Source organism: Excalfactoria chinensis, chromosome 4 (assembly GCF_039878825.1).
Source record: "Excalfactoria chinensis isolate bCotChi1 chromosome 4, bCotChi1.hap2, whole genome shotgun sequence".
NCBI lineage: Eukaryota > Metazoa > Chordata > Aves > Galliformes > Phasianidae > Excalfactoria > Excalfactoria chinensis.
The window spans coordinates 21,546,737-21,567,658 of NC_092828.1; the positions used below are offsets into that span (position 1 = coordinate 21,546,737).

General features: G+C 39.9%; 1 protein-coding gene across 23 annotated transcripts in view; it reads right to left on the minus strand.

The window, feature by feature from the left end:
• Positions 1–20,922, minus strand: part of APBB2 (amyloid beta precursor protein binding family B member 2) — a 159,773-nt gene that overhangs the window by 27,421 nt on the left and 111,430 nt on the right. For all 23 annotated transcript variants that reach the window (XM_072336661.1, XM_072336654.1, XM_072336657.1 and 20 more), the window contains 2 exons: positions 12,170–12,316; positions 8,621–8,748 (listed from right to left, as the gene is read on the minus strand). In XM_072336661.1, the coding sequence (XP_072192762.1) occupies positions 8,621–8,748; positions 12,170–12,316 (275 nt within the window). The remainder of the gene's footprint in view (positions 1–8,620; positions 8,749–12,169; positions 12,317–20,922) is intronic.

Below are 20,922 nucleotides of genomic sequence, written 5' to 3' on the forward strand. Positions count from 1 at the left end.
AGGGCACAAGAGCGTACTTTTAGTCAGCTCTGAAATGTATTGGGGTGGGGAAAGGGGAACTTCAAGCAGGAAATTTTAGAGACGATTGAGTTCTGTATTTAATACATCCTTCAAATTATAAGTTGAATTTATTTTTATGGCATTAGATTGAATTAAGAGGAACAGAAATTACGTGAAACACCATGAGAAACAATGAACACAGATTTTTCATTGTTATCAAGCACGGTTTTCTTCTTTCAAAAACACATTCACGTAACACTATCAAAGCACAAAAATGAGTCAAATCAGTAAAACAAAAAGCCTTAAATATTTAAGACAACCGAATTATCTACTGAAAAAAGTCTTTTAGTTTACTTAAATGAGCGTGCAAATTTCTGCTAATCAATCCGCATCTATGAAGGAGACTTTAGCAAGCTACCTATCTCCACTGCCAGAGGGCAATGAGCTGAATACCACTGCCAAACAAAGGTGCTTTTCTCTGGCACAGTTACTATGAGGAAACAAGCCAGCATATCATCCTCAGAATTGCAAACCTAAAGTGAAAATGCTTTCTAAATACAAGGCAGTCTATGCTAAGATTTACAGAGGGACACAGTGCATATAAATATTTGAATTGCAGTCAGCTAGTAGCAAGCATGGAACGGAGTCCCGAGGCAGATACACCATTTAAATAATTGAGGTGATCAGCTGACAGAAAGCACATCCTCTTGTATTTTAGAGGTAAGTTCCCAATTAATATACTGCTGCAGCTCTGTTAAGTTTGTGACGATGCTCAGAGAGAGACAGAAGACAAAACCTTGACCTTAATTTATTGTGGCACATGCCAAATTTCAGAAGACCACTGAAGGTCTAAAAATACTTGGGTATTCCACAGGTTCCCTGGGTATCAGGAGCATTACACTGATGCAAGTTTTAAAACTGTGTTTATGTAGGTGGATATAAATATTTACACAGTGAAGGTAAATACAGAAACATCCCATCTACGGCTCTGCAGTACGCTATATGAATTGCCTGTACAGAAAGTAAAACTAGAAGCGGATCATTTTCTGTCCACATTTTGGCTCTTTAATTTGCTGTATCACCACGTCATGAAAGCCCCACGTTTCATTAAGTAGTGTAATGCAGAGATAATCAAATTAAACCCTTTCCACTGCACAGGAAATTTTCTCATCTGAATTACTCTTTCAGAAATGACTTGCCCAGTACAGTAATCATTTTAGGAAGTCAAGTTTTTGCCTACAACACAAAACAGATGAAGTAAATAGGTCTTACAAAACACTGACCTTTTCAAGTAAGCCACAGATGGAAAGTCTGTTATTGCTCATGTAAATGTGCTATAATCAAGGTAACAAAGAGTTGTATCGAACATTACAGCCAGCATGGGGCTTGTAAGTATGACAATAGTTAAAACTATACTTAAAACACTGCTTGTTTTTTTCAGTGACTTAAGCCCTCTGTGCCTTTTTTTCCTCTAAAGGCTCTTATATGCCCACCTTATTAGTAATGGAATGGCTTCAATATAAAATAGACCAGCAAAGTATAAGTTACTGGTGCACTAACTTTGTCTTCCTTTATCTCCTGCCAGGACCTAAGACTTTACATAGTCTTGAGAATAGAAAGAATGCTGTAGGTTCTTCTTGCTCTTTGTTTTGCTCTGCTTTTGGAAGTATTATCAAATTGGAAGCATTTTCAAGCTTTCATAAAATGATCAAAATCTAATTTTGCCAGGAAAATTTATTCCATAGCTGACTCCTATACGCAGTCCTGCTATTCACATATCATCTCAGAGAAGTGCAACTAACTGTGTAAACCCAGTACCACTGCAGGTGAAGGGAGGGCATCTTAGCTGATTCCAACTGGCTTCTGAAAGAGGATGCTACATCATGTTGGCATAGTCTCTGCTTAGAGGAAGCAAGTGATTGCACATGCATCCATACACATGGCAAGGTCAATTAATGGCATGGTAAATTAATTTTAAGTCACTTAAGACCCAAGCTCCTAGCTGGGTGTTGAAAACAAGAAGGGCAAGCAGAGTGCCTGGGAGTGGGACATTTTCTGCTCACAGCTATGGAGCAGGAAAGCAGCTGCTGTCTGCATCACTTGCGTCAGTGTTTTGCCATGGAGTTAAAGGAAATAAATACAGGAATCCAGCCTGGGCATAGAACCTGCTTGATTAACATGTAGTGAAAAGAATAACAAAAGAAAGCATCAGATTCCCACATCAAAATGGCAGACAGTAGCTTCACAGGCAGCCCAGCCACTATCAAAGGACTGCAAACTTAAGTGGCCACCACAGATTACCCTGGCTGTATCCTAAGGCCTTAGAGTTTAATAGCTGGAGTCACAGCAAGTGTGTGGAGATTTTCTAGCACAGATTTGGAGAAACACAGTAAACCAGGGACTAAGTCAGCACGCCATCATTTTTACTAATTGAGATAACCTGGCTGCATCACTGCAGCTATTTGTAGTCCTGGCTTAGATATATAATTCAAATTAATTGTGAGAGAGAATAGCAGTTTAATGGTTCCCAGTGTCATTTCAAGCGCGACTCCCAGAAGCACTACATGCAGTTCCCAAATTACATACAGTATTTCCCACTAATACTTAAGCAGGGTTCTGTTTGAGTTGACTGAGCACTACTGGTCACTCTCAGCCACTCATGCAGCAAGCGACACTTTCTAAGTGGCTGTTTTTCCTAATGAGAAGAGCAGCCTCCTGCCATTTTTTCTCCCTTCCTCCCAGTGCAGTGCCACAGCATCGCCCTGAGCTTCTCACACCACTCTCTCCATTCCCATCCCCTCCCACAGCAGTCCTCACAGTTCCCCTCTTTGGTGCCTGTCCCAGTTCCCCTGCTCTGTGACACTTCACTGTACTTTTGCTAATCCACTGCTGCTGTGCTTCTGAGCTGCTGTTTCTGCATTTCGGTTTTTCAAAGGTTACCAAATAACTATAGCTCCATGGTCAAGATTCTTCCTAAGCATATCCTATTTTCAGCTGTTATCAAAGGGTGAATTCATCAGTAATAAGCACTTCATCCTTAAAAATGTCCCATCATTTCTCATCCCATTAGTGAATTAAGCAGAAGAGATAGAGAGGTGCTGCCCACACACAGCTTAAGCCACTATTAATACGAAACTGCACATCAGTGCAAAATTACAGGTGCTTATTTCAAGTTAGTACGGCAGTATTTTAACTCACCTTCCATCTACTCTACCAGTTAGGTTAAATCCTGAAATTTAAAATAAACTGCTTTCATTAATCAAAGCAAGAATGCACACATACAGCTTTTTGCACCTGCTTAACTATATCCCCTTCAGTCACGTTGTATTATCACCCCTTACTACAAAGCACTGCACTTGCAAATAGTAATGTCAGGCCTTACGAACATTCACTGAAGCTTTGTATAGATAATCACCTAAACTACTGTTTAGTGAGAGGAAAATGTTATCAAAATATATGGAAAAGGATGTTCAGATACAACTAGCTGAGAGAAAAGAAGAAAGGAAAAGATTACTTGCAAAACTCAGCAAAGAATATGGGTCAGAAAAGCCAGTACAATCCTTTTCTTCCTGTATAATCCCTCACCTATGCCCTATTACATGATTCCTCACTGTATTTTTTGTCCTTATTCCAAGGTTACACGGACCAAAGGGAATAGGTAGTATTGATTTGTGGTGTCTCTGAGTTTGAAGAGTTCAGCTGGAATTACACATGCTTTGAAGGGTGTTATCTTTTCAGAAGAGCAGGTGCACGCACCATCTCAGTTTTAATTTATTTTCAGCTTTTCTTGACCATGTCCCTTCAATGTGGAAGAGAAAGTTTATTACTTGTTATCTCGTACAACTCGATAAGCTTCTCTCTAAGAACTGGAGAAAGACTTGACCTCATAGTGCATTTAAGGTTTCAATCATCACCTCAAAGGGAAAGCAAACCTTCAGCACCTCCCTGAACAATGCTCTTATAAGCCACATCACTGAATACATCACTGAAGCCTGATATTGTGTTGCTTGCACACAAAATATGTTCTGAAAAGGAGAATGATAAATCACAGGTACACCAGGACACTCCAAGCACACTAACCTTACCTTTGTTGTCCATACTAAGCTTTAAATTCCCTCCTTAAGGCCAGGGATCCTTCCTAAAATCTCACATCTATACAATGTGATGCACAGTGGGGCTCAGGTAGTTTGTGTAAATGCGCAGTCTTAGCCAGTAAACATGGATTATAACCCCCTGAGATAGATAACCTTCCTTGCTGCAGTGCAGCCTGCAGATTCCCCATTCAACTGCCTTCTGTCCTCAAACAAACCAGTTCTTGCCCAAACCCATCTCATCCCTCTTAGCTTGATACACACTCACTATTAAAATTAAAATGCTGTTCAAGCAAAAACTTCCAAATCTGCAAGTCTAGAGAAAGATTCCCAGATCTGTATTTAGCAACTTGATTTTCAAAGGTACTTAATACACACAAATTCCACTGACATCAGTGGACAGTGTAGCTGCTAAATACCCCTGATATCACGACATTTTTGTTTAGGTGTTGAAAAAGCAATATATTATTTTAAATTCCCATATTCTGAGCAATCTGAACTGTCACTTTAGGCAATTCCATCCTCATCTTTTCACAGGCATGTCCTGTTTTCTCACCTAACTCCAACAGTTTTCTTAGCTCAGATTCATGGCAGCCTACAGCTCCTCAAGAAGGGAGCAAAGGGACAGCACTGAGCAATGCTGACAGCAACTGGACCCAAGGGGATGGCATGGAGCTGTGCCAGAGGAGGGGCAGGTTGGCATTAGGAAACAATTCTTCACCAGAGGGTGTGAAACAGGCTGCCTAGGCCTGTGGTCATGGCCCTGGGCTGCCAGAGTTAAAGGATTTGGACAACACTCTCAGACATAGGGTTTGAATTCTGAGTGGTCCTTTGTGGAGCCAGGAGTTGGACTCAAAGATCCCTGTGGGTCCCTTCCAACTTGGGATATTCCATGATTCTGTATCTAGGGAGCAGAAAACCAGCAGCAGTTCAAAGAAGTGGGACAATGGATTTCCACACAGCTGAAGAGGTCCTCAATACCATCTGTGAAAATCAGTGATTTTAGGGCAGAGTAGGGAGCATGACACTTCTGCACCGTCTAGCCACTGTTCCTAAGACCACAAACCATCACTTAAGAGCCAAGAGCAATTGCCCTCCCTTGTCAGCCTCCACAGAAGTACACATACCAAACTAGAAGAGCAGATTTGAGTAATGCTATGACAGTGCTGATGGGTGAACAGAGAAATGTGCCATGTGTTTTGTCCAGCATTCTAAATGCCCTTACCACTCACATTTAGGTATGGGATGGCTGCCTCCTGAGCACACTGACAGTGTGCTAACAGAAACTCTTGTACAGAATTGATGGGCCACTACATTTTCTCCCTACCTTGTCAGGGAGGGGCTCAGATGCAGAAAGCATGTGCCAGCAGTCGAGAAGGGGACACAAAACTCAATCTGAGGCATGATGAATGTACGCTCCTGTGGCTCACAACTGGAAAGAACGATCCTTCAACAGCTTTAGGAGGCTGATATTCCCCAAGATGCTTTTCCAGAAAAATCCATGCCAAGGGCTGGTTGTTAAGAAAATGCTGCACTGCCAATTATTCACTGATACACCTGTGGTGCCACAAAGTCTTCATGTGGCAATGACATCACTGATCTTGAAATCAAACTATTTAAGCAAGTATTAGGATTTTTCTCACATTTACAAGTAACATTAAAGGAAATGTCATGGCTCTTTTGAAAAGTAGAAAAGGGGAGGAAGGCTGTAAAGATAATGGAGTACGATGGCTTTTACTCTTAAAAACATCACACCACCTAAGAAATACAGTCTACCAGAAGGATGTTCAGAAGTATATACCTTTTCCTTTAATGCCCACATTGCATACGAAACACTGGGGGCTTAGAGTCCATACACATACCCATACACAGCCACCAGCTTCTCTTGCAGAAGCCTGCTTTTGTTCACAATTTTACCAAGGCGCTCTGGTTTCTCTTAAGGTCACATACACTTTACTAAATGATTAATTGGAAACAAGCGATGCTACCTTTCAAAACACAAAATCACTGAATAGCTTAGGTCAACAAAACAGTGGAGCTTTTGCTTATCACACAACTGTTGTAAAAATAAGAAAAGAAGTAACTCTAGAGGTCAAGGTAACAGTGCAGCACATGGAGAACATTATTACAGCTTTCCAGTAGATGTTTCTGCCTGAGGTGAGTTACCAGACATATCCTCAGATTAAACTTTCATCAGCAGATCGCTTTATTTCATCAATCTTTCATTATGGCACTGCTTAGAAAATCATCTGGTCAGGTGTCATTAGAAAACCTTTTCATCTTCCAAAGCAAAATCTATCCCTGTTTTACTACAAGTAAAATGCAGTTCAAAATGAGGGCTGGTGGATCTTTATGGGTTTCGGAAAGGTCAACACAGAGGAAAACATACATTTCTACCATATTTTACAATTCTACAACTTCTTTTCAGAACAAATCTAATTACATTTTATTACGTGGGCTCTTGGAATACAAATTGTAGCTAATTAACAACATTCATGAGCAACACCTTCTAGAAGAGTTTCATAATAGAAAGTAGGATTTTTTCAGCTTCCCAGAAAAGTAATACATGAAAAACAGCAATGCTTTCTTGCTGATATTTGCAGCACCCAAACAGGAAAAATATTAGAGGTAAGAAATGTTCAGTTTCAATACAAATTGGCCAGATCCCTCTTCTGGTGGTGGAAACGTGAGAAAAATTAGTTTATCAGTTCTATCACTGTTTCTCTGTTGATGTCCCAAATAAAATCTCTTTTTATGTAAACAGCAGAGGAAACTTTTACATTTTATGACCAAGAGGCAGAACAGGTTTGATGGGGTTTTTTCTCTTCATTTTTCTTTCTTTTTTTAAAAAAAGCTTGGCTTCATTCTTATTAGATAGGTGAGTTTCTGCAGAAATCTCAGCAGAACTGGAAGTTATTTTTGGTCCCCAGATACATTACAAAACTGGGCAGGGATGGAATCAGAGATGCTATTTACTTGTTATGTAGCTTTTCATCAGTGTTGAAGGCTGTAGGTCTGACCTCCACACAATGATCCCTACCAGCTCCTGTCTTACTGATGGGACTTACATTCACATTAAGGAGGCAAAAGACACATTTCCGTTAGATGCCCCCTTTCAGCATCAATATTTCTATGACTAGTTCTGCCTTTAGAAGGAGGAATCCAACCTGGATAAATGTGACACGTTATTTGATAACCGTAACAAAGTGATTTTCCAATTATTTTTGAAAGAAATCTAAGTATTTTAAAAGAGAACTGAAAACACTTCAAAAATATTAATGAAAAGCAAAGCTAGTTTCCTAAGCTGCATCACATTCAGATGTTCCTTAAAATGCTCTTATTTCCTGACCAAAGCAAGCTCCTACAAAATCTGACTTGAAGGGAAACGTGCGCTCATTTTCTAAAGCAAACAAAGCACTGTAATGGTTTATTCATAAGAAGTAAAAAGCTCTTTACTTCCCACCATTTCAAACTGGATTTGCTCTTCTAGATCTCTTAAAAATCTGCACCGATAGAGGCAAAAAAAAACCCACGGTAGAATAAATTAGTAAATAATAAATGAACACCTCCACACCAGTCATTCACAGAAGTAACAAGTTTAGAAAGACGCAATCGAGTCACAGAAACAATATCTTTCCTTTTGGAAACTTAACCAAAAATAATCAGAAACTTTGTTTTGCAAAACCTTGTACTCAGAAAAAGCATCAAGGTTTAAAATGAAAATTTTAGTCAAAAGTCAGAGACCAAAAACTGCTAATTTCACACTGAGCATCCAAATAATCAAACATAGATACAAAAAACAGCAGGTTTTTTTTTACCGTGGCTCAATCCTTACTACTTGGAACGGGTACCATCTAGAAATTCTGGAATTACTCAATGTGAATGAAAACATTTCTGACAGACAAAACACTCACTGGAATAGAGAATCAAGTTGCTATCCTGCTCTATATAAGCCATCTTCACAATCCTGCTCCTGCAGGCAGCGTTACGCAGAAAGCAAGGCTGTTTCCTAAAGACCAGTCAGGAACAAGAGCTAGTGGAACACAGGCTCAGGATGGCCTTGAAGCATGCATTTGGGATTGCTCCTTAGGACAACAGAATCAATCAAACTTTTCCTTTAGTCAAATCAAATATGTCAAGAAAGTGGAAACAAACACATACAAGTCATGGAAAAATGAGGAGCCACGTGAAATATTGGGCCATACATGAAAACATGGTTTGATGTAAAACAGTATTACATACACAAATGAATCAAAGTTGCACATGCAGCTTAATGCATACAGCTGAATTCATTTGAAATGGTTTAGCAAAACAGGAAATCAGTGATACACCATGAAAATTAGAAAAGCACAGGTAAGGTTTTAATTAAGGTTTTAATTACTAAGGTAATTTGCCCATCCTCTCATCATCTCTGGGTCACAATTACTCAGTAAGTTTGATATGTAACCTATTCCTGGCATATCTGTACTTGGTATCAGCAAGACACAAGAAGCACAAAGTCAGTAAGAACAAAAAGAGTGCAGACTCACCGGCCATTGTCACGACCCACTCCCCAAACTCTGATGCTCACAATGGGCTGTGAATGAAGAACTGTACGATCCATGGGGTCGATCAGGTTCAGCATGTCATTTTCCAATATCAGGTACATGTCTTTGCCCTGCAACGCCAGGAAATGTACAGTTACAGAGCATGTTCTCCTCTCACACTGATTGGTATTAAGGAATTATGCCTGCACTGTTAAGCCTTGCATCCTCTAAATTGATGCCAAGTTACAGTTTGTTCCAAAAGCAATTAAGAACACGTTCCAATGTGAAGAAGACCTAAGACAGCATTCTGCTACTAATGTATTTTTAAAAGATCCTAATCACAAAAATCTGACTTTTAAATGCAACTTTTTGACTTGTTTAAATGCGAGTTATTCAACAAATTATTTGTTTATCCTGTCTTCAGTACTTTCTTATAAATACAGAAGAACCACGTCACTAGTAAATGCTTGCATCAGTCCCTATCCATACCTAGGGCAGAGCTCCCTCTCTCACACAATACGTGCTTTGTTTCCATAAACTTTAGCCAACGGGCCATGGGAACAGACAGAAATTTGTATGGTGTCTTTTACTTACATGATAATCTTTAAAGAAAGATTACTTAAAGGGGAAAACCTAGCGGTAAAGAATGCAGTAAAATACTGCCAGCAACTGCAGAATCCTGGAGCCGGGGTTTCTCCCTGATTCTTCTGGTGCATAAGAACAAGGAGAATGCTTATTCCACTGAGGAAACAAATTGAGAAGCAATTTTCCTTTTGGTGCTAATTCACAAATACTAATCTGCCTCCTATAGCAAGCATCTGCAAAAAGTCTGCTGCTTCTTCTGCCACATCTAAGAGTTCCCTTCTCAGAGACTGCAGACTGGAATCTCGTGGAAAGGATCCTGGACCCACTGTTGAGACTTAAGACAAGCTCCTACTGATAAAAAGGAGGGAACTGTGAGCTAAATATGGAGTAATTTGTTTCTCCTCTACTGTGCTAGAATATATAAATGACCAGAAAGAATGGAAAGGCTCTGACTTCCCACTGACAAATGTTTCAGAAATGACCTTTTTTCTTCACCTCAGTGACACAGAAACCCTCTCTCTGTCTGCTTAATGTGGTTCAAGTTTTAATGATGTCTAATTTTTGTGTTTTTATATGACATACATTGATGCCACCCTGACCTCAGGGTTTCAAGGCCACTTCAGGGAGAGGCAGACAGTGCCTGCCCACTGATGGAGGGAAGGAAGGTGGTGAACCACAGGTGTTGAATCACAGGTGCCCAACTTTTGCTTTCTGCCTCGCATGGGGCTGATCGCTTCCCCTAATGGGCATTCAAAGGGCGCTGTGACACAGAGCTGAGACACAAGTACTGAGAGAGGTGCAGGAGGGGAAAGGGATCTGGGCTGGTATGCAGCCTGGTGCCTACACGAAGAAGTTGTTCAGCTGTAATAATCATGTGTGTAAATGAGACAAAAACACGGGAAATAAAATAAGCCAGGATAGCATAGGAGGATGGGAATGATGGTGAAACCAAATAGAAATCAGATTAATCGCAAAGAAAAAGAGCAAGAAATATGCTTAGAACTCAGAAGCAGTAAATGGTTTGTGCAAAGAACGTTACCAAGTGTGAAAAGATTGCTTTTTGGGCCCATTTTCTACTTATGTATTTATTCCAGAAGAAAATTATTACAAGAAGGTAAAATCTGTTTATTATGCAAAATACACTGGGATTATGATAATACGATGAAATCCAAATTAGCTGGAGAATGGGCAGACAGGTAACGTAAGTCAATTATCTTTGCAGTGCACAAGGGGTAGATTAGCTGCAGCCAGAAGCAGCCAGAAGCAATATATTTTGCTAAGTTTTGTTGCTTTACACACTAAAGCTATTTTGAAGATGGAAATACCACACAGGGCATGAAGAAATGCTTCAGGTACATGGGGTGCTTGAACCTGACTGTCTCAGATGGCTGAAGAGCTGCAGAGACCTGAAGCTCCAAGCTGAGGATGGCTCTCACAGGAAGGATCAGGAAAGGAATACAGGCAAGACTCAGTTCCAACAGCTTTCAGGGAGGCGCTATGTATGGTGGTGTTTAGGCCAATAGCAACAGTAAGTCTTGTTTATGTGAGTGACTTGATGAGGTAGAAGAATGTAATGCATGGCGAAGCAACAATACAAACTTCTTTTTTTTCTTCCATTATAGAGAACTGCAGAAGTTAGAAACTTAGAGATCTTCTTTCAAAGGTGACAGGGAGGAATGAAATCTCACATTAAAGCTAGTGACAAAGCTTCTGTAGGGTCAGAATTTTATTCAGGGTGATTTGCTTTTCTAACCCCTCGATTTTTTAATCATGAAAACATGGGATGATCCCAGTCTCAATTTCACTTTCATTACCATTGTAGCTAAAATAAATCTTGAGGCAATCTTAAAACCCCTGTGTGCAGTCATCAGCCCTGGCTTTGTAATAGATTTCTGCTGTCCGTGTTCTATCTGAGGTGTCAGTGATAACCACACGCTTTTCAGATTCCTCACTAAACTGTGCCTCTTCCAATCACTCATGAAATACCACTTTGTCAGCAGAAAAAGAATATTGTAATGATTTCTTTTAAAAATCAAGATGACAATTTACTTCAGGGATCACCAATTCAAGCCTGGTGTCTCTACTGTTTCACTGTGCTAATGTTTACTCTTTAAATGAAAATTTAAAACAATTAATTAAAATTTCCTTTCAAGAGAACACAACTTTTCACCAGTCTGGTTTGAAAACTGGCAAGACTTTTGAATAAAGACCAACGAGACTGACAGAGAAGAATATGGAAAAATGTGAATGTTAACTCTTAAACCAAAGTAAAACATGACTTTGAACTGATATATTTCAAGTTGATTAAAGTTCTACCATCTGAAAAATGAATGGGATTACAAACCTGCAAAGAGAGTGGTAGAAAAACCTGAGCTCTCTGTTTTTTCCTCATTTTGTGGGAATTTGACATCCAGCAAAGATGAGGAACATTGGTCAATGCTATCAAGAGTTACTGGAGAGATTAATGAAATTAATCAACAACAGAGAGATTAATGAAATTCATTTCCTTCTGAAAGACTGATATGTAATCATCTTAAAATAAGCCATCTGTCCATCATTCTCGATCTCATCAGTCATGTTAGAAGCACGGTCACAGCAGTCTGAGTTTCCTTAAGGCCCTTTTGTCACTGGGAAGCATGTGACAATGTTTTCCAGAGCATCACTCTAAAACTGGCCAGGAGGATTCCACTGGATTCAAGTTTTGCTTGTGTGTCCACAACTCTGCTTCCACACAAATGCGTACTAGTGAAGATATAAACATTTAAGGGAGATCTCTGGAGGTACCAGTTGTCCTGAGCAGTTTGGAACAAACATGTCAGCACTGTCCTTGAACAGTTCCAATAGAACTAACTGGGATGGGGAAATCTAAACACAGAATGTGGAAATATTTGTCTTTAGAGTTGTTCTTTCAAGCTATTTTACAACACAAGAGGCATATTCCAAGAGTTGAAGTTCACGTGTTCTTACCTCTCCCCAAATGCCAACGGTGTCTCTGATGTCATTTTTACAGTACGAGAGTTGTCTGATGCAATTGTTCACAGCAACGCTACTTTTTCCAGGAGCAAGATCTTCTTCTGCCATTTCTACCCAGCCCAGAGAACGCACCGCAAAGCACTAAAAAAGGAACAAAAAATATCTGAATATGGATCATAGCACACAACACACTGACTGCTGTGACAAACACATACACATATGGAAAAACCCTAGCTATAGGTAGAGTAGAAAGCAAAGTTCAGTTAGTAGTATCTTGAGCTTTGTATGAGCTAGCATCTTTGAGCCAGCATCTTTGAGCTATGAATGTTGCAAAAACCACACCTTGTAGAAATACATGTCTACACTATATCTATGTATACAGACGGTAGACGTCTACCTTTTAAGCAGAAAATTACTTCTTTGTAGATTACAGCAATCATCTTTATAGTAAGTTTAAGTAAGGTAGTTAACAATAAATAATTCAAAGCCCGACCAAACAATAAAATATTGTAACGGAAAAGCAGGCTCTTTCCAAAAGAAATTAAAAACGACCTTTAAAACAAAACTATCTAATTATATAGTCTTTTTTTAAGCAGAAGGATGTTTAGCCAACCAGAGCACCGAGTTGGCAGAACAATCCAAGGCAGTATTACTTTGCACATATGGTGCTTTTCGCAAGCAAAACAGAATGGGAGAAATTCAATGGCATCATCTTTACCCTACATTTACTAGGGTAGAGAATAACAAAACTGATTTTTGAAAAAGAAGCACAAAACCAAACCACATTTGCTCTCAAGGTTTTGCAGCAGGTGAAATACAGGCTTAATGCTAAATCAGTGGGAGCTTGTGTATGAGACCAAGATTTGATGCAGAGACCATTGTGAGTACCTCATCCTCAAGCTGCCACGCACTGCCAGCAAAAGATGCACAACAGATGTTGTACCTTCCTAACAGATATGTCACACTTCTGTGATGGTCCCTATAAGGTACATCAATAATAGCTCCTGAGCCAATATCCAATTCCTGCTACTTTTTAGGTATTTATGTGGCAACGGACCAAATCCCATTCCATCTTTTCACTCCAGTTTTGCTGGCATAACAAAAAGAAGCTTTTAAATTGAGTCGGTGAGTGGCTGGTGTCCCATACTGACATGAAGCTGCACTCCTTGCATTCAGACCATGATGCTGCCCTGTGGAGGTTCAGGATTTTGGGGTATATGTTATAAAAGCAGAACTGAGACAATTTGGAATTAATCACTGAAAACCTGCCATACTGTATCTGTTTTTTCATCCTCTGCATCCCCCCTTTCCAAAGTGGATCAAAGTTTGACATTAATTAGTACTGAGCCCTTGGTACTCTGCTTTGACATGTTTCTTCTGAAATGCAACACTGTCCTTAAATCCTATGTTGTTCTGGCAAACTGATTCACAACTGTTTCAGGAAACCTGATTCCCTGTTAGGTCTGGGCACAACGCTGACCCTGTGATGGCAGAGGTCAGTACTCAGCGCCCAGTGCTGCTCTGAGATGCAGTAAAAACATCAGCATGTGGTGCTAAAGCAGATGCTGAATGTTCATTTGTTTTCTCCTAAGAAGTGCTGAGAGGTCAGCATGCAGCCTGCCTCCTGCTCCCCTGGAACTACTCCGACCACATACAGCAATGCATCTCAACTAAGGCAGCAGATAAAAACCAAAGCTCCCATGCTTCCACGTTTTTATTAGCTCTCCCTCCCCACCCACCCCCTCAAGAAACAAGGGAACTAATACACAAATTCTCCTCCTATGCAGCCTGCTGGAAAAACACGAAAGCACCGACTTTCAGGTAAAAAAGAGATGAAGGAGAAGAGTAGATAAAGGAGGGGTCACCACTGAAGGGTTCTCTTCGGGGCTACATAAGGTACTCAGACAACCACTTCTTAGCCATTATTAAGGTCACCCAATTGTAAGACTGCAGAATTATTTTGGCACATCAGATGCTCATGAATCTTGCTGAAAGTGCTGTGCTGCCCACTGGGGTATTAAATATTTATATCTGCAAGCTTTTTAAACACAGATTTTTTACTGTGCCAGAAGGTTGTTGTGTTTTGGTGTTTTTTTTTTTTTTAAAATATATATTTCAATACTGCATCGAATCACAGAATATTAGCAGAGAAAATCATTTTCTAAATCAGTTTAGAAGTAAAAACCAAATAAAGCACATTATTTCCTTATTATTATCCATATCTCAATCTGCAGCTTGTAAGCTGTTTTCAAACTACAGAGATAAAAATGGCTGCACTGAATGGAATATATCTTAAGCAGTCCAAGTTGACAGCAAGCACACTTCTTATGAGTAAAGATGGTGAACTGTTTGTTTTGTTTCTGTTTTTGTTTTTCCCTTGGGCACTTTTACTCTCGCGTTAAATTCTCCAGTGCTGGTACCTGCTGCATTTGCTTCCCTTTGCAGCTCACTGTCATGACAGCAGAGCGAGCTGAATGGGACTCTTGGTCGTTCATCCCATGTAATCCCCCTTTGCATGAAGGGTTTGGATTCTCTCCTGTCTCAAGTCCCTCTAAGTGTTTCCAGGCCAGAGACGTGTGGGGAAAACCAGCTGGCTTCTGACACCTGGCAAACCTTCGTTTACATGTTTTATACGAAGCTCTTATCATTAACCAAATTAAATGTCTCATAACAAAAAAGCATATTTCCCAAAGACTCTCTGTAAACAAAAAAAAGCTGACCTCTTGGTAATACCCAGAAAGATGCGACACGGCCTGCAAAGTAGCACGATGCCTGTGGCTCAAAGCATACACAAATATGCTTGTTTGCTCCAAACAAACCTGAAGAAGAAAACTCTTCTCGGTTGGCTCCAAAACATGCTGGTATGACTCAGACATACTTTCATGCAGATTTCGGCACTAAATAATATGAGTAATGTATGTTACATACCACAGCTCAGTTACCATCAGCCTAATAGACAATAGAAGCATATAACACACACACCTATTCAAGGGGGATGGCAGAAAAAGTGGGTGCATACATGCTGCATTCCCCTCACTGTATGTTGCCAGTACATTTAAAAATCTTACAAAAGATCCACTTTGTGTTTTACTCTTTTGTTTGTTTTGCAGGGATTCAGTTTGTTTTCTTAATCCTTTGGCTTAGAGGTACTCTTTAAAACAAAAGAAAACAGAACCCAACATAAACAATCTACCCAGACTCTCGCCTCAGGTGTGACCTAGTTCTTCAATTAGGGTCAGCTGAGTTAGCGATGACAGCACCATTGCTTTCTTAGCACTGTGACGTGGCACCACAGCTCCTCAGCTCCCATCAGCCACACTCACTAGCAAAGGGAGAAAATGCTGCCTTTGAGCTGAGTGAGCTCGGCTAATGCACCTTCTTTTCCCCTGGAACTAATGTGTGCAGCCACAGCCAGCCACGCTGAAAAGCACTGAGGGCAGCTCTCCTTGGTTGACGAGCTCATTAAAGCAGCCATCCCTGGTAACTCCAGCTAGTTAAGTACCTGCTCAGTGCTCACAGCTGATTATTGGCAAATCATAATTTCAAGGTAATCCAGAAGCTAGCTGTCATGGTTTTGTATTGGTTAACCCATGACACTAGCTCCTGGCCTACAGCAGACTCCCTCTTTTTCTCTCAGAGGGAGTTGACAAATAGCCTTTATATCACATTACGCATTTTCACAGTTAACTTACAAAATAACATCATACCATTTTCTCTGCCAGGTCAGGACACTCTGCATTGTCTTACATTTTGATGTCTAAAGAGAACAATTTGGATAAATTTATCTGAATAAATAGAACATGATTTTCCTGCCTGCATTAATCCGGTGTCCCCAGACTCTTGCCAAGAGCTGCAAAGAAAACTAGGTCTGAAGCAAAGTAAAGAAAGCTGAAGAACACAGCAGGAAGAAAGACAGATTTAGGAATGGTGCTCTGTATTGGGATCACATGGACACTGCTTTATGCTTGGTTTGGCTGGAGGCGGGCAGAAGATGTGCATGGGGAACGCTTGTTCCTCATCCCAACTGTGTCTTTCAGAAATCCTGTCTGACTCTACGAGCACAGCAGGTAGGAGGCAGCTAAATGCAATGTTTAAATTGCAGTACGGCAACAATCTTGTACTCTCATCTCAGCTGGAGACTTTACGTTTCCTGTTAGGCAGTGCATAGGGTGTTCTGCAAGAAAAGACAGCCAGAGAAAGCCACCTGAATGTACTCTGCCCTGTGAAGAGACAGACAAGAAGAAAGGAGAACACAGAAATCTCCACCCAGTTTTCCAGTTCCAGGGAGCATATGTCTGCATAGACGCAAATCTAATTCACATTCTAATTGATGTTAATGGTATGTAGTCAAAGAACCAAACTCATAAACGCTGTAATCTAAACTCTGTAAAACACTGTAAACCTCTCTGGCAGTGCAGGTCAGCCTTGAAACATCCCCCCAGGCTGAATGAGCTCAGTGAATGGTGGCTCACGCTCCTGCTTTTGGTGTCACGGACCGCTCCACCACCAGATACAGCTCTGCTCCACGAGAGCTCTTCCAATGGGAGCAACAGGAAGAGCTTTTCCAGGTACTTGGAACCATGATGCATCTCCACACACAAGCAAACAGCACATTCTAGCTGCTGTAGTGCAAAACAGGTACTGTCAGACAAAAAGAAAATGTATCAGGAAAACTAAAGCAAATACTATCATCCTCTAGGCAGAGGGCAAGAGACCAATTCTGCAAGACTGAAGTCAGAGCAGTATGGGAAACTGGATGGATCCATAAGGGCACGGATAGACAAGATCAAATGAAAAGGAAAAATTACACTAGAACGTCAGCTTGAGAACAATAAACTAAGGGACATGCCTAAAACACAGATAAATTGCTTTCAGATCACACAGCTGCTGGTATCCACTATGAAAAACTACGTAAGTTTGAGTGTACGTTCCTTGGGGATTTAAATCTATGCTATTAATTTCTCCTCTACTTCTACAGGACTTTAATTTGAGCAATTTTCTTTTGTTTCCCTTCATGCTTTTTCTTTTTAAAGGTTATATCTGTCTGCAGATAAACATACGAGTAAATCATTACAGCATCTAATAAGGTCTTTTATCACAGGCCACTGAGCAGACTTGTGCCTGCATCACAGCATGTAGGTCACATAATTAACCGCTTCTCATGCAGCCTGCACACTTCTGAAAATCCCACTTACATTGTCTTTAACTATTTAAAAGTAAAGCAAACTAACACATTGCTTTCTGCTTTGGAAGATAAAATATAGCTACCGTATCCTGGGAAATAAATGAGTTCCAATATATTTGCCCGCTACACATCAAGAAAACTTGCATTGATTTCAGATGAAAGTATTGGAAATGATCAAAGCTAAATTGAGTAACAGAAGAATAAAGAGATGTTGCTATGCAATTAATGAACAAGCAAGTACTTCAATTAATGTGAATAGGCTGCTGCGTATCCATTTTCTCATAGAAATATTCAGTTGTCACATGAAAATTCTTAATTATCGAAAATTCAAACTGCAGAATCAAAACAATGCTGGGAAGCTTTTTCAACATTTCTGCCTTTCAGTTCATGATGCATTATCTGAGTTGCTGAGAATGCGTGTATCATACAAAAACAAGAGTACATTTTCAGATCACAACAGAACTAAGAAATGATAATTGCTACTGAAAGCAGATGACAATAAACTTCTGTGGAGCAAAATGTGAGGGCTTTAATAACACTATAAATAAACCTTTTTAATAAATTATATCCCTCGAGCGGGTCAACTCTGAACTCTCTGCTTTGACAGTCCCTTGCTCATTTCTCTGACACTACAGTCTCATTTTTACAGACACTCAGACTCCAACATGTAGGCTGACAGCAGTGGCTCTCTTCAAGTTTAATACTTGTTTCAGTGGTGCCTTCTGGCTCACATCCAGAGGTCAAATGCGCTCTATCAAGGCAAGAAAGCATTGCAGGACCACTGTGCTGGTTCAAGATTTTTATGAATCCCCATCTCTTTTCATTATGGTATTTCTGTATCAAATGAAAAACCTAGCCAGTTGAGCAAAATGGAAGAGACGTTATTATTCTCTACTAATACCCATTTGCTAAATATAGTTCTGAAGAAGAAATTATCATCACTTCAGTAAAGAATAGGCTTAGATTTCACATGCTCTGCAGTTACCTTGACTTTGTACCCTAGAGAAATGGGTTTATAGGCTTTGCTTTAAGCTACATACGGTGTTTTGAGTTTCATCATAATATAGTGGAATAACAGATATGCTTCCTCTGTAAAGAAAAGGCAGCAATTTTTCACCAGAAACTAGTAAAGGACCATTTGTTACAGTAAAGCTCAAATTAGGGTCTATCTTGTAGAATAACTGAACTGTAGTCTAACTTGAGCACAATTTGTGTGTTCAACACACTAAAGAGACCCCAACAAACACACATTCCCTTTATCTGTAAGGACAAGCCCTGCAGGAGTTTATAAGGTATGGAAGAATGTGTTCTGTGTTTGTTATCTTTAACCTGAAGTGTTACATATGTACTTTCCTGACGAGGGCTCTCTTCTGCAGGCTGATGGATGTAAGAGGCTTTAATGCAGCTTGAAACACTTAGTACTGCTGTACGTACTTTCAAAGATAGTACGCATGACATTCAACTTGGAAGAAAAACACAAAAAAACGGCAAAAAAATTAAAAAGAATAAGCCTTAATGTGAACTCTCAAATGTAATGAATCCATAGCAAAACAACTTGTCTTGAGCAGTCAAGATTTCATGTCTCTGCAGAAACAACATTTTAACGAGCAATTTTTTTTCTTAGCAGCAAATATATTTATGGCAGCATCCAAAGTCAATGGGTTAGATCACTTCTGATCCATTCCATTCGTTGAAAGAGACTGAAATGAATTCCAAGTTAATAAACCCTGAGTCACAAGCCCTGGTGGCCTCCCATGCCTGAGGTCCCATTCACTGTCCCACTGCTACCCTGCAGTGCTGCAGATCCTCAGAATGTTGTACTCCCGATGGGGAGCAACATGGTATCGCCATGCAATCTATATTTCATGTTTTTATACTCTTAAGTGATAACTGTTACCTTCCACTCCTTTTTTCTTTGCTGAAATTAGCAAGAATTATTGGTACTGGAGACTTCTGTTCCTCTATAGTGCAACTGAGAACTGACACCAAAATAAATGCGCATACTGGTTAGAGCTATCTAAACATTGCTGTCATTCAACACCGTGTCCCGTTTTAATTTATTCTAAAATTAACTTCCTCCATAAATCTAGCTTTCACAACAGACAGATAACCCACCAAAGTTCTACCATGCTGTTTTAAAACTGTGTATATGTTATATACATCATGTATATGCATAACAGACATAAATACATATACACATCAATACGCACTCGGCATTTTTTCATTCAGAAATGAAACAGAATGATAAACTTTGTGACATCACAGGCAAGGCAAGGCGGCTTCTCCAAGCCGCTCTGAACTGGCAAGTTAATATGAATAATTGAAGAGAAACATGAATATATCTTCTGATCAGTTCATTTTGTAGCAGTAACACGATGAACAGATATTCAAAAGGCAGTTCACAACCAACAGTCTTGCTCTAAAAAGCCAGAGCTGACAGAGGCGATATATTGCTTTGGAGGTAAAATAATCAGTCTCCAGTGGGAGTATGAAGGGCTGCAAGCTGTGATGACTTCAGCAATATATTAGCAAAGAGGCCAGCAATAGCAGCATAGGCTGAGCTAAACTGGGAGCTTCCTGCATGCTCAATCTATTGATCCGCTGAACAGCATGAGGAGCTTTCCACTTGTGGGATGTGAATACGTTGCAGACAGATCCTGCTCCCACTTCCTGTCTGCTCTCAAGAACTCATTTTGTAAGTCATACACATTGTATGCTAGCTCAGAAAGAGCTGATTCTGTGCTGCAGAGTATCAAATAAGTTATGATTAATTAAGAAAATGTAAGATATATTGTGACTTGACAGCAGTCCTGCCAGGAGCAGGAAGGAAGCCCCAGCCAGCCTGCGCTGCATGCCCACGGAACCTGTGCCACACATAAACCACATGGCACTTGGGCCATTAATTCAATGGAAAAGCATGACCTGAGACAAAAGGATGCTCATATTTCATCTTCTCCCAGTCCTGTAGAAATGCAGCAGTCTGATGTAACCCTTCTATACAGTCTATCTTAACAAATAAAATACCAATAATACGCTGAAATTCAAGCTTTTATTACTGGTCTACAAACCTGGAGATTTATGGTAAATTTTAAAGCACCTTCCATTTTCTTTTTCGCAAGGAATGGGTTTTTTTTTTTTAATACATTTTTTTGAGAAAGGCTTCAAAGAAATCTTTCACTATAATCTGTCCTGCTGTTCAGTCATCCATGTCCCAGTCCACTAGAACAGGCTCACACCTAATTAGATCCCAGAGATAGATGGGATTTCTAGGAATGAAGGCCATGTAACATACCACGGGATGTTGAAGGGCTCAAGGAATTAAAATATATTATCCCAGATATTTATTTTATGCACATATTTTAACAGATAAACTTACTGTAGCTATGTGTATCACTAAAAAGTCAGTTGGTGAGATCTGGGGAAAACTCTTCTTTCTTGGACTAATCCTTGTATTTTATTATAAGTAAAGCTACATTTAGGACAAGGTGGAAGAAAATATCATATAGGCGGAAATCTGTGTTATTATATACACCACACCATAACATGATTGCTTACAGCATCA